Raw genomic sequence first — 15,715 nt, forward strand, 5'->3', positions numbered from 1 at the left:
TTTACATTTACGTTGACACTAAGGTTTACAAACAAAAACAAATTCCTTTGTGGTTGTTGTTCGAGTTGTATTTGTTGTAGTATTAACTTTACCTTGTATTTGTTTTACCATGGGAACAAATGTAGAAATGATTGTACAAAAACGTACAAAAGGCACTTTTGGATGGATATGTGCAAGAAATAAATAATAATTTCATAATAATTTATTTATTTTGTGTTGTAAAAAATGTTTCTTGTAATTGTTATAGTAAGGTATTTCACTACTTCATGAATTGATACCCATTTTTTAACAATTTACGACAGGTAATACAGGTATTTTTTACCCTCATGTGTCATACTTTTTACGGAATTGTTCATGAATGGTTATTTATATTATTAACCCTTTCTTTTTACCTGTTTTTGTAGTTTTCCAAAGAATTGTTTTTTGAATATTCATGTACAATAGGTAGATAATCATTTTTGGTAACTTTATGTAAAAACGTACGTCTACCGTTCAAAAGGTACGCTTGTTAAACAGCGCAACCCTGAAAATGCAATTACGAATGAGAATCAAAACGGAACACACGTTTTAGAGGAAACATTTGCTCTGTTCCAGAACCTGCTAGAATCTACTATTTTTTACTACGATAACAATTTTTCCTTTATGTTATCGGAAAAAATAGTAGAAATAAGTAGATTCTTACAGTTCTGGAACAGACCAATTGTTTCCTCGTGTAAATTACCTCTTACATCGATTCAAAAGGGACTAATCGATAAAGCAAATGTTATCGATTTGTTTCGATGTTGGAGATGAAGTGATTACTGAATATCCATTTTCGTTTTTCTTCACATCACTAGTTTAGTATTTTTCACTTCTGAAAGCAAGTTAAAAGAAGTGTGTTGTGTGTATAAAATAAATAATAATAATAAAATAAATAAAAAATAAAATACCAATTTCAAAATGAGTGGCATGGATAAAAGAAAATTATCGTAAGTTTCGTATAAGGAAAAAAAATAGTCTGTGAAAAAAGCAAAAGAAAAAAACTTGCATGAAAATAAAGGCAAAGACCAACAATAAAAAAACGAAGAAGAACTTTTTTGTACAGCGACGACGATAACGACGGATGAATCAAATGGTCGGCAGCATTCTCAGTTGAGTCGCCGCGGCAGAAGAAAGAGCAGATGTTTTTTTTTTTGCTATTGTGTGAGATTGAGTGTTGCGATGTGATGGTGCGTGTGTTTGTTTGTGCGAAATAATAAAAAGGGCGGCGGGCATCTAACGATGACGACGTTAAAGTTCTTTGTTTGCGCTGGCAGAAGAGCAGCAGCAAAATAATTGATTTTTTTTTGCAGCACCAACAAATATGGTAGAGAGAAAGAAGATGATAACGATGAATAAAGAAACTTACGAATGCCTATACAGGAAAAACATTGTGGATTTGGCTTTATTTTCGTTTGGGTACATTCTTTGGCAGCTGCTAATCAATGAATTTTGGAATACAGGATAATTTGGAACAAATTACAACTATAAAATTGTATTTATTCATAGTTATGGGGAATGGTGGATAATTAGTTAATTAGTTGAATCATGCCAAGAAAAAATAAACCACCAGACGGACACATTACATATGCCTTTAGCTGCCTTTAGGTACAAAGAGAGTAGTTCATTCTTGAATATTCTCTTGGATGGATGTCTGTGTTTATTCAAGGCTGCGCCGGCGACAACGTTGGCGTCAACCGAACTCGCATAGAGGCTCCTCCTGCCAGGAAATGTAATGTACACAGACTACCTACCAACCAAGGAACAACATTTACACATTTCTGAAAACAAACTACAAATATTTTAGGGCTAATTTCAGGGCATCTAATATTACGAAAACGAATGATTTATTACAATATGACAATATGTTGTTCCCATATTTGCAGAATAGCTATGCCGCAATACCTTATGCTTGCGTTGTGGTGGTACACCAATTTAAGGTCGTGGTATAACAATATGCAATTTGTAGGCTTGGCCTTGAAATGAACAGCAGGAGTAAATATGAATGAAACACATTGCACATTTTTTGTGAATATTAGAATGGCACGGAATATTTTGAAATCAAAATATTGCATTATTAGGAATTTAGAAGCATCGGAACATGACATCACAATTTTCAAATGCTTAAACCCATGGCCAAGATGTAAGTCAAGTTTAGGGGCTCCAATAATTTCTTAACCATTGATACCATTGAAGTATGTTGTTATGTATTCTATTTTACAGAAAAGTCAGAAGTGACGGTCCTTAGAGGAGTAGGACTTGTAGGACTTAACTAGTCTCCGGTCATAGGCATGTAAAGAGTATTGAGTTGTAAATTTTGGCACATTATGATTGAGGTAAAAATAGAATCGGGCTGCACTCATTGATATGTGATAAAACTTTTATTGTCTCTTCGCAGTTGTTTGTTAAAAGTAGATTTTTATGAATTTGAGAGGGCTACTCCCTCCCCTGGTGTCATCAATTTTTGACCAATATGAATTGAGTCGGATGCATCGTTTAGATCTTAACTAGGCTAAAAACACTCGTGTTTGCCTTGGCATTGGAAGTCCATCTGCTGCGATGGGTGGGGATGGTATTATAGTGTAACTGCATCAGCTTGAATCCTGCCTGATAGTCTCGTTGATCTAGAAGTTCTCGCTTGTGCCTTTGGACTTATTTCTACATCTTTCTACATCATGAAGCTTTTCCACTAGATGGTGGCAGTGCAGGTACTGCATCGACAACATCCTGTTGTGTTGATGCACCGGCAAAACCTTCGTCTCCTCATGATGATGTGCACCCTGTTGCAGTCCCCAGGGCGGCATTCTGGCAGGCTTGAATATTCTTCATTTTCATACCACGCTGGATCCGCATAGGTTACCACAGACCGGTCTATTGCTTTATAATATGCGAACAAGGTTTCTTTTTCAACACCCCAAGAATTGACGGCCAGCAACTTGAGAACCTTGTTCCTATTTCTAATCTTAACGCAAATAGCTTGTGCTTGCGCAGACGATTTAAACATGCGATCAAACGTTACACCCAATATTTTGAGGTAGTTTGTGGTCGGAATCCGGACACCATCGACCAACATGTTGCCGGGAGTCTCATTTCTGCCTTCCATGTGTTGAACAGCGTGGCAGTTTATTGGCAGAGGATATTTTTACATTCCTCTGATGGAAGAACTGCCCTAAGTAGATATTTAACCTATCATATGTTGCACCAGCCATAGACCGGACGCCAAGATCCGCATACTTTACGATCTGTATGCAGTTTGCAGGGTGTATAATTTCAGAAAGGTAGAAGAGGATATATCACCCCGCCCTGAGGAACTTCCTGCTTCACTGTATAGATGTTCGACAACTTATTTCGGAATTCCATAAATGACTGGCGTTCCCACATAAATTTCATCATCCAACGTTTCAATACCGGCTGGAGGAGCAACTTTTCTCCATATCCTCGAACAGCTTGGCATGGTTGACGGAATCGAAGGCCTACGACATTTCAGTCCTCAGTCATGGGGAGGAGCAGTTCCTCTAGAAACTTCGCTAATGGCGACAAGAGTTAGATATACCTGTAAACGATTCTGGCATACTTGCCTGGCTTCATTAACGGAAACACTATGCCAACTATTTAGGCTTCTGCTACAATATGGGTGGCTAACGACAGATTAAGGACACTTGTCAAATACTAACTCAAGTTTCATCCAGTTATCTAAGGATTACCTTTGAAGATTACCATGTGGGCTGAATGCTTTCTATGATTTCGAGTTTCAGATGACATCTGCAACATCGCTCATCGTCAGTTGTGGTGGTACCTCCTCGGCTGAGAGGGCTCTTACACTGCGTAGCGCACTGCTCTTCGCCCTATCACGCTCGGTGTGGTCTATAAATTGCGGGATCCTCTTCGGATCTGTCACTGTCACACCGTTGAAAGTAACAGTCCTTTTAGCATCCTTCTTTCCCAGATTCGTTAGTGATATAACTGTTGTCCACAATTTCCTTAATCCTGTACCAATGTTGCATAGCTTTAAGTGGACTATCCACTTTTCACGCTTATGCCCCCTCGCTTGGGACTCTTGGGTCTTCGGGGTTCATACGACGAAGCTCATCATGCTCATTTGCTGTACCGTCACCTCTGCTGGAAAATTTGGCTCATTTTGGGTATTCGACCAGCAGGTATGGAGCTAGCTGTTGCAGCTATGATGATGTCACGTTAAGTTTCTCACCCTCTTTCTGGGTGCTCCACAAATTGTATATATAATTGTTACACAAACATCCCAGAAGGGAAACTTTTCTGATATCAATGAGTGCACCCCGATTCATATTAGCTCAATGATATGGGACCTACTGTTTATCGCCGAGTCCGAACGTCGTGTCTTAAAACACCACTTGTAGAGAAGTTTTACACGGCTGAAATACTCAGGAAATGTCGCTTACATTACTGAGGAGTATGTTGCCACCCAACGTGAGGTGGTTAAACGCGATTGATTTCTGTCTTTATTTTTTCCAAAATTTCAGAGCGAATTAAGCGTTGCCCATATTTTACGACTATGCTCAACTACTAATCGATTGCTTTATTTTTTTACTTCCCTTCTATTTCCCGAAAATTAAAGCTTTGGGCAGTTCTCTGAAGCGATAATTGTTAAGGCTTTGACTAATTTTTACTATTCGTCCACCTGGAAAATCTCTGCTACTTCCAGAACATCTGAAGTTTTGGCCAGTTTTCTGAAACGGTGATGATCACTGTCGTCCGTAGGGGGACATATGAAATAAATAGGAATTTTTACTTACAAATACTTAGGTCTACAGAGCATAAATAACATAACAATATATCTCGATCCTCTGAAGTTTTGGGTAGTTCAATGAAGCGGTAATTGTTAAATTGACCAGATGGCTTAATTCGTGCTGCGGTATGCTAATGGAGACGATATTACTTGTGGTTATGTTTGGTAAACTGTGTCAATCTCCAGTAAATATTGTGGTGATTTCGTCATTCATCATTAAAAGCATGCAGCTATTAAATTGCTTTGACATGTTAGACCCCATTGGTCTATTAAGTAGAAATCCTGATTCTATCGGTCAATAAGTCAGTCATTCCAGAGGAAATGGGAGGATAATTCCAGTACCTAAGGTTAGGTTAGGTTAGGGGATGTGCAGCCACTAACTTGTGACTGCGTCACTCGGAGACCTTCCGGTCCATTGTGATCATCCAGTAGAAAGCTGCGAGAAAATAGGAGATGGAAAAGAGAGGATAGGGGGAAGAAATAAAAAGAGGAGTTTGTTAGAAAAGTAAAGAACGAATAAATTACAAGAAATTTTAAGAGGGGAGGAATAGTTTTAGAGGAGGAAAAACGATTTATTTTTATTGGTAGGCAGAATAGTTGAATTAATTTACGCGTTCAGGTTGCGCTGTCCCAGCCACTTCAGATTTTTGATGATGTTGTAGATCACAGCAGGTTCCACAGTTGAGTAGAAAGTTAGACACGGTGGAAAGTGAACACCTACTAACCTATGCCGTCTACGAGCTAAGGCTGGACAACGACACAGGATGTGCTCGATCGTCTCTAACTCTTCCTCATCCTCACAGAGTCTGCAGTAGTCAGTAACATCATCATCAAATTTGATGGTATGGGCCCTGATATAGCAGTGTCCAGTAATGACTCCCGTCGTTACTCTAACTTCAGCTTTACTCAGGTTCAGCAGAGAGTTCGTTCTTTTGACTGACAGAGACGGCCATATGGATCTTGCCACAATGCACCTAGGTTCATTATGCCACAATTCACTGGCTCTTTCGTCAGAGAACGTTTCAATATTTTGAAAGGAAATGACAAATGGGTGGTTTGATAGAGTCAGCGATAGCTAGGTCTGTGGACTGCGATCCTCGCCTAGCTAATTCGTCTGCTCTTTCATTACCCAGATAGTCGCGGTGTCCTGGTACCCAGCATAGCGGGAAGCCGTTAGTTAGCGTTCCCAAGGCTGATCTACACTTAAGGACGACACCGGATTTGATGTTGCAGGATTTGATGGCTTTAAGAGCCGCTTGGCTATCCACAAAGATAGTCACCGGTTCAATGATTTCTGCATCCAAACTTTTTATCAATTCCGCTGCCTTCCAAATCGCGAATATTTCAGCCTGGAAGACACTACAGTTGCTGTCTAGCCTGTAGGTGTACTCAAGAGATAGCCTTTCACAGTAGACGCCAGCCCCGGTACCTTTCTCCATCTTGGAACCGTCTGTATAGAAAGACAGACCGTCCAGAGGGGGGTTACTGCGGTTCCAGTCATCTCTACAACCATGCCCATAGGCACAACTGCGCCAGAGATCCTGTTCATGCAGCCGTAGAGCACTGCGAGTTGCCTGACACTTAATGCTGAGACTCAGCGGTTTTAAGTTCAGCATTGCGTTCAGAGCAGCCTGTGGTGTGCTCCTTGTGGCTCCAGTTATCAGGATCGAGGCTGCTCTTTGTACCTTGTCGAGCCTACCTGATGTCGATTTTTGGCGCAGTGAGTGCCACCAAACAAGAGAACCATAAGATAAAATGGGTCTCACCACGGTGTTATACAACCAGTGTATAATCGATGGGCTTAGGCCCCAACTTTTCCCAATGGAATTTTTACATTAATAAGGTGCAGTCAATCCTTTCTTCGCCCTTTCCTCAGCATACCTGTTCCATCGCAATTGACAGTCCAGGATAAGCCCGAGGTACTTTGCCTCGGGCGAGAGCTGAAGCTGCACTCCATCCAGTGTTGGTGGTACAAATACGCCGAGCTTACGCTTTATCGTGAACATTACCAGTTCTGTCTTGGTTGGGTTTACTCCAAGTCCATTGGCCTTAGCCCAGCGCGACAGCGTCGATAATGCATAAGCTCCGAAATGGTTGACGGAAACTTACCGGAAATCAGTAGTACAACGTCGTCCGCATAGGCGACAACTGTTATACCTTGATTGTCCAGGTCCGTCAAAATATTGTTTATAACAAGTAGCCACAGTAGCGGTGAGAGCACCCCTCCTTGGGGGGTGCCTCTAGTTACTGTTTTCCTAATTTTTGTCTCCCCAATGGTGGAGTTTAAAATTCTGCATATTATTTATCCAGCAAGTTAGAGGTTCAGGTGTGTTAACTTTCTTAAGTGAGAGTTTTATGGACTCAAGTTCTACGTTGTTAAAGGCTCCTTCTATGTCCAGAAAGGCAGCCAAGGTAAAGTTTGAGTTTTCCATATTCCTCTCAATGAAGCCAACCACCTCATGCAAGGCAGACTCCACAGATTTGCCTTTAATATAGGCGTGTTGTGAGCTGCTTATAGAGGCGGTGTCTACATGGCTCCTTATCTCCAAATCGATCAGTCTCTCGAGAGTCTTAAGGAGAAAGGATGATAAACTAATGGGTCTGTAGTCCTTTGGTGCAGAGTGACTAGGTTTTCCCGCTTTGGGAATGTAAGTAACCTTTACCTCTTTCCACAGACCCGGTACATTTGAGAGAGTCAAACTATAGATCTCCTCCAGGATTTGATATAAAAACGGCGATGCAAATTGAAGCATCGCCGGCGTGACTTATATGGCTTGAAAGTGTTGACAGCCAATTTAATCTTATTTCTGTTAACCACCTTATCAATGAGATCCAAAGGTCGTCACATTCATTATTGACGGTGTCCGCATCCTTACAGCCTGGGAAGTGGGTCTCTGCCAGGAGGTTAAGAGTCTCGGTAGCAGAGTCAGTCCACGCACCATCTTGCTTCTTGATACTTCCAATGGATTTATGGTCCTTGGAAAGTATCCTACGACGCCATTGGTATTTTAAGCAGAAATCCTGACTATATCGGTCAATAAGTGATTCCAAAGATTTGAAAATGGGAGGATAGTTCTACTACCAAAACCTGACAAACCAGCCCCAAAATTGCAGCAACCATCTTCACGTCACAGACAAACAAGGTAAAAAGAATATTGGACATCAAGGTCGGAGACAGGACAATACAACAGTCAATAAGCCGAAAATACTCGGCGTTATTCTCCGTGATCCCCTTACCATTTCGAAGCATACAGTCGCGCTAAATCCAAAGTAAGGAATAGAAATAAGGTATTCAAAGACATATCGGCAAGGACAACAAGATCTTGCCTAACACTTATAAAGCAGTTAGCTGCTCAATCCTAGACTAAGCAGCCCCTGAAGACTCTTCATATTCGCGCAGTCCAGCAAACTGCCAAATCGTATTAACTCAATCGTGTCCTGCAACAACATCATCTAACGATTGCAGACATCGGACGGCCCTGCTGCTTAGTTGGTAGGTCAACAATAATCAACGCGTACCAAGCCAGACGTTGAAGATATCTTCAACCAGGGACCATACGATACGGCACACATTTTCTCATGTCAAGATCGACCCAAAGACTTACGCTCAATCGATCTGCAACAGGTTGTATGAGATGCTGCGGCTTAGGTTAGGGCTAAGGGGCACAGCAAAAAAAAAAAAAAAAAAAAAAAAAAAAACACGGAGTATTTTGGTCTACTCGTCCTGGATAGATTTGAAGATGATCATGAGAAGATTCCATGGTTATTGCTTGTTGAAATGAGGGTGAAGATGAAGAATTTCTGGAATATTGCTGTATTAATGCCGGGTGGTGAATATTGGAACAGAAAGAGAGAAAGAAATAAATTTGTTAGATGCGCTTGATGGGTTTTTGGAAGCTTAAAATAGGGCAATGGGATCTATGTCTGATAACGAGTTGAGATAATCTATCTTTTGTTTACTGGGTGTGTACTCGGTGTCTTATTGTGTGCAGCATCTTCACATAATATATCTTATCTTGAAGTTATCTTGAAGTTAGCCCTACAGTGACCGGTAATGAGTTCAGCAGTCACCTTCATTCCTTTGTTACCGATGGGGGTCTCAAGTCAGATTGCTTTCCAGCATCCAGTTTCCATAAGCCATCTGCGGTGTGCCTTGACAAGGTAGATCTAACGAAGTTTGCCAATGAATAGCACATATGTGGCTTAACAGGTTCATCACTTGATAATTCAGTCTACTTTGAGCCACCCCTAGCTAGTTCATTGGCTAATTTCTTTCTCATATTACTAAGTCCTGGTACAGAGCTTTTCTGCAATATATATATATTGACTACGCCACTCGGAGACCTTTCGGTCCATTGTGATCATCCATAAAAAGAGGTTCAGAATTACCTGAAAAGACAAGAGAAGAGAAAAAGAGAGAAGAATAAAGAAAAGAGGGTGTGGTTTGGAAAGTAGTAATAAATGAATTATTAAAAAGAAAAAAAGAAGATATAATAAAGAAAGAGAGGGTGGTTTATTTGGTGATGGTAGAAAAAACTGCCAGAGAAGTAGTTACGCTTATGGGTCGCGCCGTCCCAGCCAATTCAGATTTTTGATGATGTTGTTTATGATTGTTGGTTCCATGCTCGGATGTTGCAATGGCCGGTAATGACTCCCGTCAATACCCTGATTTCTGATTTACTCAAACTTAAAAGTGAGGTTGTTCTCTTTGTTGAAAGATTCGGCCAAATGGCCCTTGACACGTTGCACCTTGGTTCATTATGCCATAGTTCCTTGGCTTGTTCTTCAAAGATCGTCTCCACCTTCCGAAAAACGTGACATATGAGTGGTTTAATAGAATCAGTGATAGCTTGACTTGTTGATTGAGATCCATGTCTTGCCAGTTCATCTGCCTTCTCGTTTCCCACAATGTCACAGTGTCCCGGTACCCAGCAGAGTCGGACAGCGTTAGTGAGGTTCGCCAAAGCAGTTCTACACTCAAGAACGGCCTCAGACTTGATATTGGGGGATTTGATGGCTTTATGAGCCGGCTGACTATCAACGAAGATAGTCACCGGTTCAAAGATTTCAGCATCCAGACTTTTTATCAACTCTGCAGCCATTCTCATGGCGAAGATTTCGGCTTGGAAAACACTACAGTCGCTGTTCAATCTATATGAATATTCGAGACAAAGCTTTTCGCAGTAGACGCCAGCTCCGGTACCTTCTTCCATCTTGGAACCGTCTTTGTTGAAAGATTCGGCCAAATGGCCCTTGACACGTTGCACCTTGGTTCATTATGCCATAGTTCCTTGGCTTGTTCTTCAAAGAACGTCTCCACCTTCCGAAAAACGTGACATATGAGTGGTTTAATAGAATCAGTGATAGCTTGACTTGTTGATTGAGATCCATGTCTTACCAGTTCAACTGCCTTCTCGTTTCCCACAATGTCACAGTGTCCCGGTACCCAGCAGAGTCGGACAGCGTTAGTGAGGTTCGCCAAAGCAGTTCTACACTCAAGAACGGCCTCAGACTTGATATTGGGGGATTTGATGGCTTTAAGAGACGGCTGACTATCAACGAAGATAGTTACCGGTTCAAAGATTTCAGCATCCAGACTTTTTATCAACTCTGCGGCCATTTTGATCGCGAAGATTTCTGCTTGGAAAACACTACAGTCGCTGTTCAACCTATATGAGTATTCGAGGCAAAGCTTTTCGCAGTAGACGCCAGCTCCGGTACCTTCTTCCATCTTGGAACCGTCTGTATAGAAAACCAGACCGTCCAGAGGAGGGTTACTACGGATCCAGTCATCTCTACTAGGGATAACGATTTCAAAATCATCAAATCTATGGATTGATGATAAGTAGTCGCTGAATTTCCCCTGCAGATTCAAGCTAAGGTTTGGCCCTGGCTCCCGAAGAATGCATGCATGACCATAGGTGCTGTCACGCCAACGATTCAATTCATGTAGCCTTAGGGCACTACGTGCTGCTTGACCTTTGATGCTAAGTCTCGTGGGCAAGTTTACACCAACAGCTTATTCTCGCATTTCGGATTTCACTACATTATGGTCATTTTTGTTAAATCGTCGTTGAAAGATGTGCTGAAATGATATGTTCTGAAGAGATGTGTATCACATTCCGGGGAATATTTTTCCAAAAGAAAATATTCAGAAAAAATTAACGGTTTTGGAGATACGGTGCGAAATTTATAAAAATTGTGGAATTTTTGCATATATTTTGAAATTCGAGACAATAAATGTAGTTTTTCGAGTTCATTATTTCTCCGAATATTTTATTCTTGTCCTTATCTACAAATTTGCTTCAGAGGTCAGAAGAAGATTCGCATTGATTTCAAAGATATAGCCCCGAATTTCTTTAAAAACTCAGTATTTAACCATGTTTAGATGGGGCCATAAAATCCGAGCTGGATCTGACACAATAATACCCAACTAGCGTTTCTTGTCGTTTGGGTCCGTACTTTCAAAAAATTCTCGGCTCGAATTGTTTGCACAAGATCACCTTAAAAATGTTGCACAGTGTTATTAGTCACATTTTTGGACGTTGGAATAGAGAAGAAGAGAGTTTTGTGCATGTCTAGTTCTTTTCCAGAACACATTTTCTTTTAAGAGCTCTCCAGTTTTCTTTCCTCCTAACACACATGGGCATGCATCAAAAGAATCCTTTCTCTATCTTCCTTTCGCAATAATTTATTCCATTAGCCGGTTTCCTTTTTGTATCCGACAACGTCAGGATACTTTGCATAACATACTACAAACTACAAAAAAAAAAATCAGCATAGTAAATGTTTACATTCCTTTGAGTGGTTAGTTACCACCAAAACTCAAGGACTGTGACAGACATCATACTTACATGTACACACTCACATACAGACATTATTTATTCGTTGGCTTTTGAAATCTTGTTTTAGTTTATTTTTCTCAAAACCATTCTTTCGAAACAAAAGGGAGATAGAATGGAATAAACTAATGTTTCCATACATATATTTAGAAATCCCACAACACTCTGGATGGTGGCTGCGCTTATCTTATCTTTGCATAAATATTTTCTGGTTAGGATTACTTTTTCCTGAGAGAGAGATAAAGATAATCTGCAAGAAATATGGAATTGCCCTAATAATTTGTGTTTTTTTGATGACTTTTGATGTGAATTCTCTTGACGAGGAATCTATAGAACGCAATGGACAACATGATCGCCGAATGAAGTACACTTTATCTTTACGGCAGCTATTAGTCCTTTAGCCTATAAGGGTTATAAGAGATCAACAGCTGTTTGTTATCTGCTACCCAAGTATTACCGACTTGGGACCGATTGCGTTTCCTTGTGTCATATAGAACACAGTGGACCACAAGATAGCCAAATGAATTAGGTATCTTTTAGTTACCAGCTACTAGTCCGCCATCCATAAGGGTTATAAGAGGTCTTTACCTGTGCCCCAAGTAGCATCAACTAGGGACGTATTGGGTGTATGTTATAAATTTGGATCGGGATTTCTTTGGAATATTAAGCAAGCGTATTAACTAAAATAAACATTGTATTCTACAACATCGCTCATTCCCTCCATATTCATTGTTTCCCCTATTCCATGTTTCTGAAATTCGAAAAGACCTTTTACCCAAAGCCGGAAGAAATATACCTTTTCATTTGTAGTTGTCAATTTGCCATAACATTTCGTAGTGGCCAATAGGCAATTGTGGAGAGAGATAGAGAGGCATGCAAAAGACATTCGTCATCAATACAATTGTTGTGGACATTTTATTTCTTGCTTTTGCATTTCTAGCAGTCGCTCCGTTAGACTAGTAAGAGGTCATAAAAAATTACCGTAACAAAAAATGAAAACAAAAACAAAAAACGACAAGGTTATAAACGACAGTAATCGTTTTTACTATTCCAAGATAATTACTAATCAATAAACAAATTAAAGGTGTTAATAATAGAAGAGGAAGAACAACAATTATGAAGTCTAACGAAATGGTCGTGATGTCTAGCTTTGTACGGTTTATCGGACCCATACAAAGTTAATGCAATGGAACCCTTTTCCAATAAAAGTTTTGTTTTATTGGAAAAAAAGTATCAGCACTTGTTCGTCAATGAATTGCATTTATTAAAATAAAAGCAAATACCAAAACAAACTATTAAATGGTATTGATTTTGGCATTCTAGCGTTTCATTGCATCTATTTGTTTAAAAATGTTATAAAAACACCGCACACAATACAACAAAAACTTGTTGGTTATGGTTTGTTGAATTTAATTATTGAAATGCAATTCCACAATCGTCGCTTATTTTTCATATATTTATTGATTACATTCACTATATTCGTCCGTTTGAAATGTTAAAATGCTGTCTGATTCAAATAGGTATTTGTTTATAACTCTTCAAATAAAGACCCCAACGCACAATGGAAAAAAGTACCGATCTAGAAACTATGAAATATTAGTACATAATTGAAATAGATTGTTGACTCTACTTAACGGCATATATAATAATTAGAAATTATTTGAAACGGAATAACGGTACATTTAAAATAGGTAATTTTTACAATGTAAACGATGACATATTTTAGTTGCAAGATTGCTATAGACCAATGTCCTGCTTTGATATTGTTAAAGTTACGAAGTTTTTCGGCAACTCACACACACACGACCCGAACGCAACGAAAGAGCACACAAATGTTTTGATTTGTTTTTGTTATGCAGCATGCGTACATACAACGTTACTAACACACTGTCAAAAGTTGCAAATATTGAGAATTTTGTGTGCCCTCTTCTTGGTCGGCAATGCTATAGACTTGTGCATTCAGTTAATATATCATTGTAGATTTTTTTTTAGTTAAATGAAATAGTTTTATAACTCATAAGTAGTTTCAATTTAGACGATTTGGGCCAAATAAATGTGAGATCCAATTTTTTTAGCTTCTTCAATTAAAATAGTGCAGTGGAGGAGTTTAGCTTTAATTTCTTTTAATTTTTATGTAACTTTTCTAGAATACGTCCTAAATTTTTACCTGCGACTTCTTGCTAATTTTTGTTTTATAAAACTTTTTAGCAAATATGCCAAGTTGATGTAGGAAGCTTTTTTTTTAAGTTTGGTTCAAATAAAAGCATAACAGATGAGAAAATACAACATGAAAAAAATCGTCCTATGGATCCTGCAATATGGGTGGAAGTATGAAAATTAATGTAGAGATGCGTCTCAAAATACACGGTGGTGATTTTGAACTCTTATTATACCCTCCACCATAAATTACGCATATTCAAATCAGATTTCAGCCTCTTCGGTTGGATGATATGCGTGAAATTTAAAAATACCGAAAATCGGGCGGTACCGTCCTATGGGGATTATATAAAAAAGTGAACCTTTACCGACAATTCTCTGTCGGAATATTTTATATTACACTATGCAACACTGAAAATGCAAAAAACTTCTAATATTAATTTTTTGAAAGTACATATTTAGACTACAAAAACCCTAGTTAGGTTTTGTCCTGTCAGATCCAGTTCGGATTTTATGGCCTCATCTAAACCGGGCTAAATCTACACTTTTTTGCATTTATCAGGCCTTTATCTCAGAAAAGAAAAGGAATTTGGCCTTGCTTTAGCAATATTGTAGCCATAAACTAGTAGAATTTATCTTTTGAAGAAACCACATAAGAAAAACTCCATCTACGGCATCAAAATCTATAAAATATAGAAAATTTTACATAATTGCTGAAATTCTGGTCAGTATCGGCTAAACTATTGGGAGTTGAACCAAGTAACCTTTTGCAAAAATCTTCCAAATAAAGTTCTCAACAATTCTTTAGAACATTCTGAAACTCTAAAATGCTTACTTCATGTTGTTTCAGCGGTATTTTGCATCATATCTTTTACAACACGTATTTCAAACACAGTTCACACCAACAGTTTATTCTCGCATTTCGGATTTCACTACATCATTGACATTTTTATTAAATCGTCGTTGAGAAATGTACTGAAAACAACGGGACAGAGGCATTTTACAACAATGACATGTTCTGAAGAGTTGTGTATTACATTCCAGGGAATATTTTTCCAAAAGAAAATATTCGGAAAAAATAACGGTTTTGGAGATACGGTGCGAAATGTATAAAAATTGTGGTATTTTTGCATATATTTTGAAATTTGAGGCAATAAATGTAGTTTTTCGAGTTCATTATTTCTCCAAATATTGTTTTCTTGTCCTTATCTACAAATTTGCTTCAGAGGTCAGAAGAAGATTCGCATTGGTTTCAGAGATATAGCCCCGAATTTCTTTAAAAACTCAATATTTAACCATGTTTAGATGGGGCCATAAAATCCGAGCTGGATCTGACACAACAAAACCCAACTAGGGTTTCTTGGCGTATGGGTCTGTACTTTCAAAAAATCTTCAGTTCGAATTGTTTGTACCAGATCACCTTAAAATGTTGCACAGTGTTATCAATGAAGACTAAATTCCAAAAAGTTAAAAGTTACAAAAACCGGGTGGTACTTTCCTATGGGGGCTATATAAAAATGTGGACCTGTACCGACAATTCTCTGTAGAAGCCTCCTAAGGAGGTCTTCTATTCTATAGAAACCTCCTACGGAGGTCTTCTATTCTATAAAAGCCTCCTACGGAGTTCTTCTATTCTATAAAAGCCTACTACGGAGTTCTTCTATTCTATAGAAGCCTCCTACGGAGTTTTTCTATTCTACGTAGTTCTTCTATTCTATAAAAGGCTACTACGGAGTTCTTCTATTCTATAAAAGCCTACTACAGAGTTCTTCTATTCTATAGAAACCTCCTACGGAGGTCTTCTATTCTATAGAAACATCCTACGGAGGTCTTCTATTCTATAGAAACCTCCTACGGAGGTCTTCTATTCTATAGAAACCTCCTACGGAGGTCTTCTATTCTATAGAAACCTCCTACGGAGGTCTTCTATTCT

At 39.0% G+C, this 15,715-nt stretch overlaps 1 protein-coding gene across 3 annotated transcripts in view; it reads left to right on the forward strand.

Moving 5' to 3' along the window:
• Positions 1–804: 804 nt before the first annotated feature.
• The window catches only part of Csp (Cysteine string protein), a 47,592-nt gene continuing 32,681 nt past the window's right edge, over positions 805–15,715 (forward strand). For all 3 annotated transcript variants that reach the window (XM_073986960.1, XM_073986959.1, XM_073986958.1), the window contains exon 1: positions 805–968. In XM_073986960.1, coding sequence (XP_073843061.1) covers positions 940–968 — 29 coding nt within the window. In that variant the 5' untranslated portion in view covers positions 805–939. The remainder of the gene's footprint in view (positions 969–15,715) is intronic.

Source organism: Musca autumnalis, unplaced genomic scaffold, assembly GCF_047663935.1.
Source record: "Musca autumnalis isolate F117 unplaced genomic scaffold, ASM4766393v1 scaffold_4, whole genome shotgun sequence".
Taxonomy (NCBI): Eukaryota; Metazoa; Arthropoda; class Insecta; order Diptera; family Muscidae; genus Musca; species Musca autumnalis.